This window comes from Camarhynchus parvulus, chromosome 1, assembly GCF_901933205.1.
Source record: "Camarhynchus parvulus chromosome 1, STF_HiC, whole genome shotgun sequence".
NCBI lineage: Eukaryota > Metazoa > Chordata > Aves > Passeriformes > Thraupidae > Camarhynchus > Camarhynchus parvulus.
The window spans coordinates 64,396,373-64,413,091 of NC_044571.1; the positions used below are offsets into that span (position 1 = coordinate 64,396,373).

At 37.1% G+C, this 16,719-nt stretch overlaps 1 protein-coding gene across 2 annotated transcripts in view; it reads right to left on the minus strand.

Annotated features, from left to right (window-relative positions):
• Nucleotides 1-15,948, minus strand: part of COG6 (component of oligomeric golgi complex 6) — a 60,434-nt gene extending 44,486 nt beyond the window's left edge. Inside the window, exons 1-5 of one of the 2 annotated variants that reach the window (XM_030953332.1) lie at nt 15,820-15,948; nt 15,117-15,260; nt 14,702-14,773; nt 11,358-11,416; nt 746-857 (exon numbers count right to left, since the gene is read on the minus strand). In XM_030953332.1, coding sequence (XP_030809192.1) covers nt 746-857; nt 11,358-11,416; nt 14,702-14,773; nt 15,117-15,260; nt 15,820-15,948 — 516 coding nt within the window. Of the gene's footprint in view, nt 1-745; nt 858-11,357; nt 11,417-14,701; nt 14,774-15,116; nt 15,261-15,598; nt 15,709-15,819 lie in introns of those variants that run through there. The other variant, XM_030953410.1, reaches the window with a different exon arrangement.
• Nucleotides 15,949-16,719: the final 771 nt, after the last annotated feature.

A 16,719-nucleotide genomic window follows, 5' to 3' on the forward strand; every position in this document is an offset into this window, starting at 1 on the left:
GCGCTTTCTAGAAACTTGAATGTTCTTTCATGGCAATAGTGGTACAAAAGCATACAGCAATTACTCAAGTGCACAATTATTTAGCACATTCTATTTATAAAAAAGTCTATTTGGTATACTCAATTCTTTCATTATTCAGTTCGCTTTTACTGTAGAACAAGTTTCCTTTTACTGTGTCTTCTTATTCAAACCATATCATATTCCCAAACTTGTTTTGGAAGGTGGCTGAAGTGAATCAGCACCTAGTGTCTTTAGCAACCAAATAACACTGAGGGAAAGCCTCAGCTCATATTGTCTCAAGTCACTGAATACCTACACACATGAATATGCAAAATGTACACACACATGCACAGTGGCAGTACTAGAGAGCTGCTAGCTTCTCATTTGCTTTAAGTGTCATGAAGTTTTAAAATGTCTTCACTGAAAATTCAGACTTCATAAAGGTCTTTTTGAAGTGTAGAACCATATGAAAACTACTTTGCCTCAAACTGATTACATGAGAGCTCATTTGCCTCAAACTCATTACATCATTACGCAAACTAGAATTTAATGTTGGTTTTCTGTCTCTTTACTTGAATCTTTCATCACACATTTCAAACTCATCAGAAATTCACCATTCTCTTAAAAGGTACATTCCTCCATAAAAAATTAAATTGCAAACTGAAAATAATATCTCATGTACAATTCAGTTAGGGCATTCCTACATTTTAGTTCAGGGTGAAGATTTTAATGTTCATTGAGCTACCTCAGTAATTGGCTCATCTTTTGTGCCTCGAAGCAGATTCATTTCATCTGGTGTCAGCTGGAATTTTGCTATGAATGCATCTGCAACTTGTGCTTTCATTTCTAATCTCTGACTGGAATAAAACAAAGTGAAGAGGATATTAGCTTTTTATGCTTATCTCAAAGACTTATTTTTCATATTTATACCTTCAGAAATACAACCAGCATCAGAAATTGGTATTATTAAATTATAATAGCGCATTCTTGCCATCAAACAGTTGAGTTGCTTTTTCACATAAGACTTTTTATTAAGCTTACACATATTATTCAGTAAAGACAATATAAAGGTATTTTAACACATTTGAAAATTACTAAATTCTTAAAAATAATATTGCTTCAGCACTTGTATCATAAATTATCTAATCCAGATACTTTGTGCTTGCACATTTGCAATGTTTGCAGTTATTACCTTTCAAATTCACTAAGGAAAGGAAAAGCCTATAGCATCCAAAATTACAAAATTAACTTTACATTAACCTACTTTTCTGCAGACCAGATCCATTTCTTTGTAACACCATACACTTGGGATATCAATTTACTAATGTCACAAGCAATCAAAATGCAATGGCTAATTCTCTTGTTCCTGAAATAAACACAGCCAGGATGCAACATGCAAACACCATCTCATGGGCAGCATTGTTCTGCACGTGTTTTGTCACACTCCTTACAACCACAGGAGGACCCAAATGGAAAGGACTGGGATTCCTGTAGCAACAGAAAATTTGCTTGAACTGTGGTTTGAGCATACAGTATTCCTGGAAATAAAGACTACTTTTTCAGGACATTGAGAAGGTACCAATTAGTTATTTGCAGAAGAATAAAGCTCAATTTCTTTAGGATCATTTTGTCTTTCAACGTGATATAATTACTACAAGACAAATACACTGTTATTACAGGGTGGTAAGACAGGCAAATATACTTCTATATATGGCATGATTAAATTTCCTTGCAAGATCAAAGCTTGAAAAGAAAGCTTTCACTTATTTACCCTTTCTCTACTATCCAACTAGTGTCTGAACTTCATTCAGCTACTAATTATGGAAAACTGGCTCCCCTTTTGTAGACATGGATGACTTTCCCATCCTGCAGTTCCACAAAATCGATTAGAGATCAGATTAAAGTTTTGCAATTGTCAATGCTCTAGCACATTGAACAATGAAAGTAATATAAAATCCAACAGCCCTTTAACAGTAAAATCTATGAAAATCAAAGAGGAAAATAAGCAATACTTCCAAGTTACACAACAGAGACCTAATCAAAAAGGAAAACCAAAAACTCATATGCTTTAATATCACATCTTGAACTGATAATTCAGATTTCACTGGGGTCCTAGACAAATATAATGATTTTATCTTTACATTGACACTTTTGCAATGCTTAAAATAAAACTATTTAATTTTCTCTAGGTAAACTCTACAATTCCAAATTTTGAGTCTTCATGAAGCCAAATGTTTCTCAGGGAAGGAACAAGAGTGATGGAGGATCATTCTAACCAACTCTACAGGCAGATGCATCCATGAAAACTCCTGGCACTTTACAACACAGTGGAAGGGGAATGGAACAAGACCATTTGGAACAGATTCAGTAAATTTTCAGCCAGAAGATTTACGTGGTAAAATCTGAAGAGAGCAAGCCATCCTGTAAGAGGCAAAAAGACAAGTGGTCTACAAAACGTACAAGAAAGAGACAAGAAGATATTAACAAGAGAGTATTTTAAAATCAGTATTAAGCCTGTGAGAGATGTTCTGAGGGTAACTATGAAATTCTCACAGCACAGATCAAAGATGGGGCAGGTCTGCTCTGCACTAATATACTCACTGCAATGATGTGTAAGCCATACTACTCAGGCTGCCTCAGCCATCCCTGCTCATCCCTGACCTGTACTGACCTTCCCACTGTGCCAGGACAATTGTTTACAGCATCATGTAGTGAATTAGATCAGGTAACAAATCTGGCAGGAAAAAATCCAGAAATTATTACTTATTGGGGGTGCTGATTACATGTATTTTCTAATTCAGTTGATCACAGCCTGTGCTACGGGACTGAGGTGTGCCAGCACCAGGAGCTGTCACAGGCAGGAGGCACTGACCTCACTGCTGCTACAAAACCCTCACAAAAACTACACTTCATAACTCCTCTGAAGCATAAGAAGAGCTCATTTCAATTCTCAGTTACAACTAATAATAATCAAAATTATAAATATTATGACTCAAGAAAACCCTAGAGGCATCAAGATGGCTACTCAGATTGAAAATCAGCCAAGGACACTTAAAATTTAACACAATGATGCTGCTTTCAACAAAGCATTCCTGTTTCACACTTTTTGCTGAGCAAGTCTAATGCCTTAACATCATCACCACTGTATTTCGTTTAAACAACAGACAATGTAAATCAGTGAATGAACTTCAATAGTTGCTCCGAGTGTCTTCTCTTGGGATGGAAGTGTCAATTTAATATAAAACCACAAATCTGAAAACAGACTGGATTACCCCTCCCTTTAGGTAAGAGATGATCCCTTTAGCAAATAGATGAGAGAAGGCAAATGCAAGGCCTTCTTTGGGTTCAACTGAAATAAATCTTCCACAAAGAGAGGAGCAGATGGGATGCTGAGAAACTTTTCTGTTCTTTGAGCCTGTGTATCTCCTGCGTGCATAAACTTTAAGGTGCTCTTACAGAAGATTTCCATTTATTATTATTTTCTGTTCTTCAGATTTTTTGGAATCTATACTTCCATCAAACCAGAGGTGGGAGGAAGTCTGATTTTAATAAGTGTAGTATACTGGGCATAATGGTTTTCTCAGTTTTCAGGTGGAAGTAGGGCTGTGGTAGAACAAGGAACAGAGTCAGGAACTGTCCAAACAGCATGCTCATGAGTCAGGAACTCTGTGCCCTGTTTTACTCCTTCTTCATAAAAAAAGAACAATCTCGCTAATCAATATCTCTACTTCTGCAAGTCCTCACTCTTCACAATCCTCCCTCCATTTTTGCTGCTATGGAGAACAAGGTTTGATCAAACACTGTACTTTAAAGCCATTCCCATCCCTGGCTGTGTCTTGGGCTAAGGCCTGGCATAACTGCACACTGATGGACTCCATGCACTCCTAATAATTAACTTTTATAATATAGAGTCAATACATTAAACTCAAGTACACTGGGCAAACTAAGCTTCACAATGTACTCAGAAAATAACAACCTCAAGGTGGCAGCAATGTTTCATTCACTTTTCTCAAGATCGTGATTGGGAAGTGGTGACAAACATCTCTCCTAAACAAAAGCATGTGTATGAATTTTGATAAAGCTGTTTCTGTTGGGCTCTTTACAAAGCACACAGGATTTCAAAGAGGTACTCTGTTTCAGAACCCAGGTTAGCCAGTTCTGCTTGAGATGACTGTGAAAGTTGCCTTTATTATCAATCTGCACAAGAAAGAGACTCTATAGCCTAGATGATGGATTAGGAACAAAATATGTAAATTGTTCATAGCTTTGATTTTTTGCCTGGCACTGTACAGTATTACTGAGATCAATACACTCAGATTTGTGTTCAATTTTTTTCCATATATATTTATTTATGTATTTATTTCCTCACATATAAGCTAACAGATATTTAACTAGAATTTAATCTATTTTACTAAGGCAGGGCAATGGATTAAAATGTCACTCAAGGTTGCTCAGTCACTTCACTACAGTAAGTGCCTAACAAAACACAATGCAGGTAACAAAAAGCCAGTGTAAGTCTGTCTTACATATAACCCACAGCAGTCAGTACCTCTGTGCAGACAACAGGACATTTCAAGACCCACTAGCCTTTCTGCAGATATAGTAATTTCTAAATTCTGAGCAGTGCAGAACAGCTGAGGAAAGGCCATACCATGTTGTTATCCCAAATTTTATTTTTTTTCTTTTAACACAGTCAATCCTGCATAAATAAATGAAACTAACAGCTTATGGGAACCCTGCATTGATGCAAAAGGGGAAGTGCCAAGTGTTGGTAGAATTTAGAACTTGGGCAAAGGACAGGATTCCAACAAAGAGCAATTTCCCCAGTTTTAATCGTTACCAGGGAGACAGAATTCTTTTGCAAGAGAACTCAAAAGGCTGGGAAAACTATGCACTTCATGCACTTTTCTCTTGAACCAAATACAAATGTGCACTGTTTGTTAGGATTATCACCTAGACAGCTCAAAAATGAGGTGGAGAAGAAGCAGACTTTTCCAAAGCTTAATTTTATCTTGCCACCACATACAGCATAAAAATCTGCTAGTTTCTTCTACTTAATATGAATCAGAGGAGTCATTCTGAAATTACTTTCAATTTGTGGTACTGAGGATTCAACACATTTTTAAAGCCTCAGGACAATGGAATATTTCTAACTCATAAGTAAGTAACAATCACCTTTAACATACTCGTATAAAGCTGCAAAATTATTTTTCTGTTATGTGAAAGGCAAATATACAAGATTATGTAACAAAACATTTACACACAAGCATTAAAAAACCATTCTTAAGAGTAAGGAGAGGTGCAAAAGTGCATTTGCAAATGCTGAGAACAAATGTTCTGCTCTGCATTTTATCTGTCAAACACATCTCTTACTGAAGCAGAACTGAAATACTGTGAGGAGGTATTCAGTGACCCATTCCATCATTATGAATTATTGTGAAATATCCTCCTTTCTTAAAAAATAGGAAGACATAAAAAAACCAGTGAATTGTCTAATGTTTCCAGGATACAAGAAAATAGTAGTAATAGTAAAGAAGGCTTTAGTGAGACCTCATCTGGAAAACAGATCACAATCTTGATCATCTGTGTGCAAGAACAATGGATTCCCATTAGACCACAACTAGCAGGATCATCATGGAAATGGAAAAACTAATTTATCACAGGAGATGAAGGCAGCTCTTAAGATAAAGGACAAGATGAGAAAACAGTCAATTTATATCCAATAATTAGATTGGAAATCCGGGAAATGCTTTTACTGGAAAGAATGAGCGTTTGGCTAAGCGTTCCATGAATAGTAAAACACACAACATGCAAAAATACTGCACTAGTTATGTGTTGAATAGTTGATGAGTTTACCAAAGTCATCATGCAAATAATAGGTGGCAGTGGGAGAGTGGAGTTGAACTCAAAAGGTTTCTCCCATCTGTAACACCTATCTGAAGACAGCCTGCAATGCTGCAGCCCTGCCATCTCACACAGTCTGTGATAAAAATCAATGGGGAAAAATGGAAAAGGCTGAATCAAAAGTTAAGCAACAAATCTGCACTGAAACGATTAAAATCTTACCAAACAGATTACCAAACACTAGAATAAAAAAGTTTACATGCTGTAAATAAATTCAAGAAATTCAATCATTTCTACCTTTGTTCTGGTAAAGCTTCCTCTAAATATGACGGGTATGCATCTAAGGAATATTTTTGACAAAATCTTCCTATGCAGAGCTTTGCAGAAATCATGTTAGATATAGATATGTGAACACACACAGTAAATCACTGTTTGGCAATGGTTAAGATCCATGATCAACGGTTTCTAAGTTGAGCACATAGATTAAGCTTAAAAGGAGTGTGTTTCCAATGAACACATTCTTTTCCATCCTGTAGAGATGAGCTATTTGATATTTCCATACCAAACAGACTGGTATCGTCAGTTTATCTTTTAAAAATCTGGTATAAAGTCACTTGAAAGGGGCCTGCTTAGTCTAGCTTCAAATTTGCCATCAAATTCAACAACATTGCCAAAGGCATGGAAATTACACATTGTTCTCTACATCCACCTGGAATAAAATCAAAACAAATGAGCTCAAGCTGCAGCAAAAGGAGAACTAAATCAGATAGTAGGAAAACAATAAAACCAAAATCAATTTCCAGTGAAGACCACAAGCTCTCTGGTCCTTCTGTTCCTGGGTTTTTCTTCCCAGAGCAGATCAGACAAACATCAGTCAGAAATGGTACCACGTAACTGATTCTGCAGTTCTGGTGAATGTTTCTTGACCTGTAAAACCGCACCTCATTTCATACTGACAAAGAGCACTTCACGTCCCAACAGAGTTGCCAGGAAGAAAAGCTGGCAAGAAAATAAGGCTTTGCATGTTCTCTGCTGGTCATGGCTAGAATGTGACAAGTTAGTTTTGATTTTTTTCTTTCACGTGCATTTTAGCTGGTTTTATTCCTCTGCTATACCTTGTCACCTATGCTTTACTGTGCTACAAATCAGGATAGAAAATGAGCCTCGGAACTTCAAGTCTTCACCCTCTTCCACATGGAATTATAATTCAGTTTAGGCAATCACTGCTTTTTCTCATGAAGCACATTCATGGGAATAAATGTAAATACAACTTTCAAAAGGTCAACACATTAAATACATCTCAGTGCAAACCACCAAATCACCACTTTTCTTAGCACAGGCTGATAAAAGCAAGCCTCTCTAACCTGCCCCAAATAGTGCTGAACTTCCTGCATAAGTTCCAAATTGATTATGACAAAAAAAAATATTTGTTAGGAAAGGAAAAAGGCACCACCAAGAGACAAGGATGAGAGATCAGTAGTGTAGCACCCTGAAACAGAGTCACTTACTCACTTGTAAACATTTTTCCTAAGACTTCTAAGCTTGTACTGAGCGCAGAGGTGACAGTCAAATAATTGACTAATTCCAAGAATGGTGTTTGTTATTTTTTAAATAAAGATCAAGCCTGAATGTAATGCGATTCAATTAAAACAAACTGAAGTATGCACTTACATTCCTGCCTGGGAAACATATTTAATTGTCTTTTATAAAGTAAAACAATCCCAGGGCTATGTAATTGGCTTTTTTTGTAACTGATATAACTAACAATGATTCTGACACCAAAATACAAATTTCACCCTGTTTAACAACACAATTAAGAGAGCATAGCAAAATAAGGTCGCTTGTAAAGGTGTTCAAGAGCATAATCTCCACAAAAGCTCTGAAGCAGTAGCTTGACTCAAGAAATACCTCTCAGCCATTTCCATTCTTTCCTAACAGTTCTCAGAGCATTGTGGTGTTTACTTTTAGAACACTAGTTCTAGCCCTCAAAAACTTTTATATTTCTGCAGACTTATTTTCAGTGAAGCTCCTAAGCATATACACACACTTACATAACTGCTCTTACTTAATTAGATAAGTATTAATATTGCGAGTATTACCTTCCAGTCTCTCTTCTCAATTGTTACATTGATGACTGTAACTTGTGGCTAACCTCAAAAACAGCACAACATCTTGCACAACATCTTATTATTAAGTGGCTGGTAGAATTACTATGAAGCCAGGTTTCTAGCATAGAGCATTTGGAACTAAAAAGTTATTTCTCTGGTGCGGGAATTACTGAAGTCTGGGATGCTTGTCCTCTATGCAAGGTGAAGTGCTTCAGTATTGCAAGTAAGTTTTTAATCTCACACCAAAAACAAAACCCAAACCAAACCAAACAAACTCCAACACCAAAAAGAAACAAAAAACTCCAACAAAACTGGAGTCAAGTATAACAAGAGAACGAGAGAACCAACAAGTCAGAGGAAGCTATTATTAAAATCTCACTTCAAGGAGCAAAAGAAAGGAGCAAGATCCTTTCTCTGTCAGCCTACTAGTAATAGCAATTAAACAAACCCACATCTTTTAAAGCACAACAGATGATCACTGTTTGAAAACAAAGTAATCTCCTCATTATACATAAAAACCTAATGCAACCTGAAAGCATTATTAGTGTGCTCAAGTAGAAGTATACGAATCTACTGAAGATAACTGAACTGGAAGTGGATTTTTAACAATTACTAGAAATTGCCTAAATTAACCCAGTTTTTCTTTATTATAGAAGTTTGTTATTAAATTGAACACTCCATTCAAGACTCTATGTTACTGAGAAGCAATACTTAACATTTTGTTATGAAGAGATAGATAGGCTGGATGTCTGGACTACTTTATTTCACACTACATAGTTCTATTAAGTTATGGTAAGTCTCAGTTTTAAAGGAAAAAGGAAAAAAAAAAATCTCAGTTCCTATGCCAAGCAGATACCATAATTTAAATAGTGTGAAGGAAAACAGTTTCCAATGTACAGTAATTTTAACTAGACTTCATAGAATAAATAAATTCAGAATAAGCAACCTAACTGACCAAAGAAATGCACTAACTCTGACATATTCACAAATATAAAAATGCAATTGTATTAATTAATTTTAAAATTTGTTATCTAAGTAAGACCCTACATTTAGCATTTATGCCAAAGCAGGTCTAAAGCTCACAAACTAAGTAACAAGAAAAAAATGCTGCAAGGCAAAAATCCAAGAATGCCTAAGTTTAAACCTAAATCTGAGACAAAAAATCTAATTTTCTATCCCAAATATTTCCCCAGATATCTTAAATTCACACATTTCACCAATACAGGAAGTCCCAAAGCGTTCATCAGGACTACCTACAGGAAACTCCAGGTGAGCAGCTCAACCTTCAAAACACAAACCTCACAGACCAGGATAACCAACAAGAGTTCAGGTAAGAAGCTTTGAAAACGGAAAACCATCTTGAACTACAACTAATTATATAGATGATAATACAATGACAAAACTGCTTAGTATAAAAAACCTAGTACCCCCACAGAGCCACTGAGACAACCATTCCTTTTTAAGTACAGCAAAAAAAGAAAAATAATCTAAATCCCTAGTTAACATTAATACATGAAATGCATCTGGAAGTTTACAATCTCCCTTCAATTTCAGATCGTTGAACAAAATCCTAATATTTTTCCAGCTACAAAAACATGGTCAGCTAAAGTAAATCACATAAATGCCAAGCCTAATAGAAAAACAGAACAGGTCCAGTTTTCATCTCTGCATTTCAACCAAACATTATTTTGGGACAATCTTCAGAGGACAGAGAAGCCATGTCCTTCCAGTTTCACCACTTATTTATTGGCTAAAAGGTCACACTAAGTTGAAGGCATCAGCAATTTAAGACCTGTACTCTTTCAGAGGCCAGATTTCAGGTGTTCAAGAATCCCCTAACACCTGGCAGCAGGTGCCTCTTCATATGCCCGATGTAAACCAAAGGAATGCATCGGAACAAAGAGTCCTTTAACAAGTTAAAAGATCAAATGACTAAAATGTCCAAATGGAACCAACCAGTCTTCACAATTTTTTGTTTAGGCAGGGAAAAATTCAACTTTGCTAATAAATGGTATTATAAATCTTCCATAACTATCAGACTGTAAAAGTCACAAGTACTTTCTGGCTTCTGCTCATGGGTACTTCATGGTATACTTAAAAAATAAACTTCCAAACTTTTTCCTACATGTGCACTCCAAGGCCACACAGATGCTTAGAAAGACAGATTATTTCCTAAACATTTTCCCTCTTCACATCAGGGGGATGTTCTGTCTTTTAAAGGAATTAGCAGAAAGTCTTTCAAGTAAACTATAGTGCAAGTAAAGACTATATTGTGGAGATATTGATGCATAGTCTGCATAATCTCCTTTAATTGAATTTAAGGCCAATTAGACATACACCACTTGGGACTGGTCTTGGTATCTCCTATTCTGCTTCAGAACAAGGAATCAAAGCAGCTTTCCTTGTCTTGAGACTACAAAATATATGACCACTTCTCTGTTCTGCTACTTCACATACTCATTTTCAAAATGATTCATTTTTTAAGACTTCTGCTAACTTACTTTAAGTGTCTTTACCAAATCCTTCACTTTATGTGAAACAGCATTGCATTTTATGCAGTTGTTCTGCATTCAATGTTTAAAATATGTACAGATTTTCTACTGAAGCTCATATCATAAACCTACTGATTTTGAAAGCTCACAGAAAGCAATCCAAAACCATAATTTCCACTAGAAACTTAGTGCTGCAAAATAATTATTTCTGACCTCCAATGAACTGTATAAAATCTTCCGAAGAAAGATCATAAAGCAAGGGGACTAATTCTTCTACACTCAGAAAACCTGAAGCTATAAAACCATAGATCCTTGCCATAAAAACAACAGACTGCTTGAATCCATCATTGGTTATTATCCCCTTCTCAGAAATAAAAAATACTGAAAAGCGAAAAATACAAATCTTTTCTTCCACAGGAGGCTGAAAAACCAATGGAAAAGTGGTCTGTGCTAGGCTCATTAAACAGCACTCCTGTATTTTACAGTCAGCTTTAAATATGGCAGAGTAGGTTAGAATCCAACTTTGCACTCCCTCATACAGCCCCTGAAAAAGAGAGAGATTTCCACTGGATACAAAACATAAATAACAAGGAGCCTGTCAAACTGATGGGAAATTGAGTTGGTCCATATCTGTTATGACACAATATAACTTACATTATCAACAGACTTCATGCAAAGCACATCCATATTTAGCATGTGCTACCACTGTAAATTAATGTTTTTCCTAAAAAGCCAATTTTTATTGAAACAAACACTAACATTCTTACCTTTTTGGATCATTTAGCAATAAGCTAAGAGTGCAATTGAGCTAAAAACACATACAGTATCGAAAAAAATCCCAAAGTCATAAATCAAAGTGTCAGAGTCACATCTAAAAGAAAATTCTATCAAATAAACAAGGTAGTATACATACTTTTCTGCCTGGAGTTTTGTGGTTTTTACAATCAAGTCCTGGGTTTGTTCCTTTGCTGCCTAGAATACAATTAGAATTGTTAAGCATGTTTAAAACACAAACATATCAACTGCATTAAACAATCTTTAAAAGAGGCTTTTTGAGTATAAGCAATTTTAAGAGTATATTCTTTGAAATAAAAGACCTTCTTGAAACAAGTATTTATTAACTCTCCCTATGTCCAGGCAGTAAAATAACTAAATTTTTATCCTTATCCATATATATTTTCATGTTTATATACACATATATTCACACAGGTTATTTTTAATTTATATTTAATAGAGAAACGCTATAAATATTAGTGAAATAGTTCTGATTATTTTGTTTGCTCATCGGTTGTAAACCATTTGCTGTCACAAAATAAAAAATTGAAACAAATACCTTTGGATGCTAAAGAGCCCAGTACCAGTGTCCACTCAGACTTTTTAGAAAAGATGATGAACACAGCTCTGCTAGTCTAAGCAAGCCTAGATCTACAGTCCAACAGCTCACAGAGCTGCATAGACCAAGGACAATTATTAGGAAAAATAACTTTATATCTTTACTGAAAAGATGGTCTGGCATTGGAACAGGCTGCTCAGGGAGGTGACTGAGTCACAGTCCCTGGAGGTATTTAAAAGATGTGCAGGTGTAGCACTGAGGGACAGGGGATGGTGGTGGACTTGGCAATGCGGGGTTGGACTCAATGATCTCAGAAATCTTTCCCAATCTAAATGACTCTACCATTCTAACTCAGGAAATTCAACACAGCCCTAAATATTGAGTGATGGCAGTGCAAGGGAATCCATGCAGAAACAATTCTGCGTCAGACAGCAACTGCATAACTAAAAGGATTGCTGCAACTGAAGAGGTCTGAAACTTATTGCTCTGTGAAAAGCTAAAAGACAGCTGGATTTTTTGGCTTCACATTGGATGCCACCAGTGATCCCTTATGCAGAAAAATTGAGACGATTTAAGAAAAAAAGAAATCCTAAAATCAAAATGCATTCAGTATAGAATAATACTGCAAGTGAAGAGGTGGAAATGGCAATAAAGACATTTTGTGAATAATTTCAATACTGTATTACAGCCAAATTACAGCTTGCCAAATTGAAGATGCCAGTCTTGAGACCCCTGAGAGGTTTAACAAAAGTATCTATTCACACTGATTCATTTCAGCCTTTTTATCTGCCACTACATTAGTTATAACAGAAAAGCAGTAAAGGTACAGGAATGCTTTGAAAGGTGAAAGTAGGACTGTAACAATTCATGTCCAACTTAATTGCAAATTTCAATAAACAAAGAAGAGGAAATTTGCTTTCTTTCCAGTACTTTCTGGGCAGAAGTACTGAATATCACTAGCAATGCCAACAGTAGGACAGCAGAAAAGAAGAAAAAGCATTTTTTCTAAATCTGGCTAGATACACCAGGCAGCCAGTGTTTACATAAGTGCATTCAAATACACACCAAATATTGTCAATATTTTATGTATGAAATATAAGAGTTTACGTCTAACCTAACCAGGTAACTGTCAGACGCTAGAGAAATCAGAAAGTTGGTATTTGATGTTTCTTTTAAATCTAAAACAGAAATATTTTTCTCTTCCTCCCCACCTCAGTATATTAGTTAACAACTTCATTATACTTCAACCCCACTGAATTCCATTTTAGCACTTGCTCCTTCTCTCCCTTTTAGCCACAGTATTTCTCAAGTCACTGTCCTAAAATCAGATGTGACAATATATGGCTGTTTGGATCAGATGGTACTACAGACTTACAACATAACAAAGCTAAAAAGCTTTTTGGCTTATCCAAATATATTCCCTTTCATGTCCTGCATTTGTTCTGTTTTCTTAATATACTGGTCCCTTTGCACACTTTTCTGCATTATATGCCCCAAATCCTCCTTTTTCTTTCTTCTATTTGCTCTATTTAGCTCATTTTTGTCTTCTTATTCTTTTTATTTATATATTGAGTACGTGCCTGCAAGTCTTCCTGTCCTACTACAGATAAAGTACCAGAGTATTTCAAAACTGAGAGCTAGTTCATGAGCTTATTAACTTTACATTCATACAGAGAAAATATGGATTGAATGAAGACAAGTTATGAGTTCTGCAGGGCTCTAGAGGAAACCTCCTGTGGGGCACAGAACAAAACTACCTACTGACTTTAACAATAAAAGAAATCTCTGCAGGGTGGCTCTACTCTAGGAAAAGAAAAAAAAAATCACAGACAACAGTTACACTTCATGATCTAAAGACAGAAAAGAGCAAAAATCTGCATGGACACTTGACTCATTTCCACATCTAAGAGCTTAGTCTAACAGTTCCTGAACTGCACTAGGGAATATATCCACATTAACAATGTTCAAAGAGATCTGAGACCTCTGAGGCGCATTACCCAGTTCCTTCCAAAATTAAGTACTGCAGTTGGCTACGCTGTACTCTCACATCTTTGGGTACAAGTTCATCAAGCTACAAGCATTTGAACAATGACTGTGAAACCCATTTATTTACTAGGAGGACATCTATTATCCACACACACGGAGAGGAAAACAACTGTTTTCACAGGATTTTTTGGTGAAGTATTCTTATTCACATGCTGTAACTTATGTGCTGTATTGGGAACAGGCTTGGTTTGGCAAAACACCTACACTTCAGCATCCATAAGCCATTTAAATGCATCACTGCACTGAATTTTGAACTTGTACCCTAAAACCAAGCCAGATTTAGTAATGCACCATAAACACAAATTTCCTACACTCCCCAGCCCCACCAGGAATATTACAGATTCAGGATTAAGGTGAAACAGAATTGGTTTTGTTGCATGTCAGCATTCTGAGACAATGTTAAGAGACAAAACCAATACACTGAAAATGCACACCAGATCTGCCTCCCTCTTTGAATTACCAGATACTTTCCTACGAATATACTTGAGGTATTTGCATGAACACATAATTCAAGAGACACAGTCAATACAAAAGCCATTTTAAATGGAAATACACAAATTAACCCTTAAATCTCACATCTAATCTAATAAAATATTTTCTCTCCATCGACACACACATGGACTTCACATTGCTATTATCAAAATAAGTATATGGCTGCATTTTGAACTGCAATTTGGAGGAAATTAAAATTACTTCCTTGATACATTTTTCTAAACAACTAAGAAGAAGCATATTAATATCCTAAAAGTAACATAACATGCATACCATGGAAACATCTTGGTGCTGCTGGTAATCCTCAAAAATAGCTCTTTGTCCTTTTAAAAGGATGTCACACCTCAAAATGAAAAATATTCAAAGCACTTCCATTTATATATTACCTTTAAACGACTGGACATGTCTTCACAGCAGCTGCTCATTGCTTGCACATCTTCATTTATACTTTCAAGTTCCTAAGTAAGTTCAAATAACAGTAACTGAGTTTTTAATCAGAAATGCTGTGTCCAGGCCCAGCTTCCCACCACAATTAGATGCCCCAGTTTCAAGGTACATTGTTGCTGAAGGCTCCCTGTTAGTCAATACAGAGTAATGCACCTCTAAATATCAAGATTCACTCAGGATTTGGATCTGTTTGAAACATCCGATGCAACACTTCCAACAAATGAAACAGTATCACTGTAAAATGTATCTGTCCTGGAAAGTTAAAATCTCTTTTCATACTTTTTTCTTTTTTTAAACTTTAAATCACAAAGCAGTACTTTCGTAAAATAGCTAATCATGCTGCAAAAACATTACCTCTTTAACTTGCTTGAATATGTGCACAAATTCTTCATTGATGGCCAAGCTTCGTCGTTCAATGTCTCCACGCAGGTTCCTCCGGGTGCGCAAACTGTTTTCCACAAAGAAGGTCGAGAGAGCCTTGAGTGCTTCCAGCATTTCCTACAAAATAAAAAACTATCTTCAGTTTGCATGCAATTACAATGAAGCAGGTTAAATAGTCTGTACCCAAGTTCATAGACTTATTAAAAATAGAGCAAACCTAATAAATGGTTTTAGAAGAAAAGCTACCTTAACACACACCACATCAGCTGGTAAACAACTAAAATAATTGCTGAGCCTTTCTTCTTCTCTTATAACAGAAAAAAGTTTGTCCATGATTTTTCAGTAGCTTTAATCAATAAGACTATTTTCTGTAAATGAATGACCTATCCACAGCAAGAAAACATTTAAATTACAAAAAGCTTGACAAGTGCCCATCCGAGGCAAGTAATACAAACCTCCCTACGATCTGAAGGAATAAAATAGGAGCGTGGCATGTTGCTGGAGAAGCGAAAACTAATTTTATTCTCAGTTAATGCTGCAAAGGACCGCCCGAGGCTCCGCAGCGGAACTGAGGCTACGGCAGGACTCGCCTCCCCGCCGCGAAGCCTGTCGGGCCCCGCGGCCCCTGACGGCTCATCCGGCCCCCACCCCGCCCCGCCGCCGCCACCCGACCCACCTTGTCATTGTCCAGACGCGTCTCCAGGATCTTGTTGAGCTTGCGGGACAGCGGGTTGGTGCCGGGGGCAGCCGGGAGCCCCGCGGCGGGGGCAGCGGGCGGCGGCGGCGGCGCGGCAGTGTCGGCCATGGCTGCGGCCCTCCTCGGCCACAGCGGCGCCACAGGGAGCAGCTCCGGCGGAAACGCACTCCGAGCATTTGGTTCCGGCCTAACGCAGGCCGGCCATAGGGCCGGCCTCGCCTGGTGCAAGGCTGCACTCGGGGTTTTTTCTGTTTGTTTCTTTGTTTGTTTTTTACTGATAAAATAAAAAGACATAAAAATTGAAATATTAATAATTAAAATAATTTACTCACTAAATAAAGGATTTCGAGTGGATGATAGAGGGTTCACTTCATGAGAGCAGGTAGCTGTATTTATTTCCCAAAACAAATGCTTTAATTATGAGCACAGCTAGAAAGAAAAAAACAAATGAGATCTCTGTTGTATAAGCTGACAGCAGTGGCTGTAATAGGTGTCAAAATGAAGAGGCTGTCTTGTTTCTGCTGTGCATTTACTGACACAGAGGTGACCTCCCAAGGTCTCCTCGCACCTCCAGAGCACAAAATCACAGAGTTAATGAAGTCGAAGAACATCTCTGGGATCATCGAGCCCAACCTATGGCCCGACAGCACCATGTCAGCCAGATCACTGCACTGAGTGCCACAGCCAGTCTTTCATTAAACACCTCCAGGGACAGTGACTCCACCACCTCCCTGGGCAGCCCATTCCAATAACCAATGACCCTCTCTGCGAAGAAATTCCTCCTAAGATCCAACCTAGACCACCTCTGGTGCAGCTTAAGACTGTGACATCTCACATCGTCACTTGTCCCATCTGAAATGCTGAGGTGCAGCAGAAGGA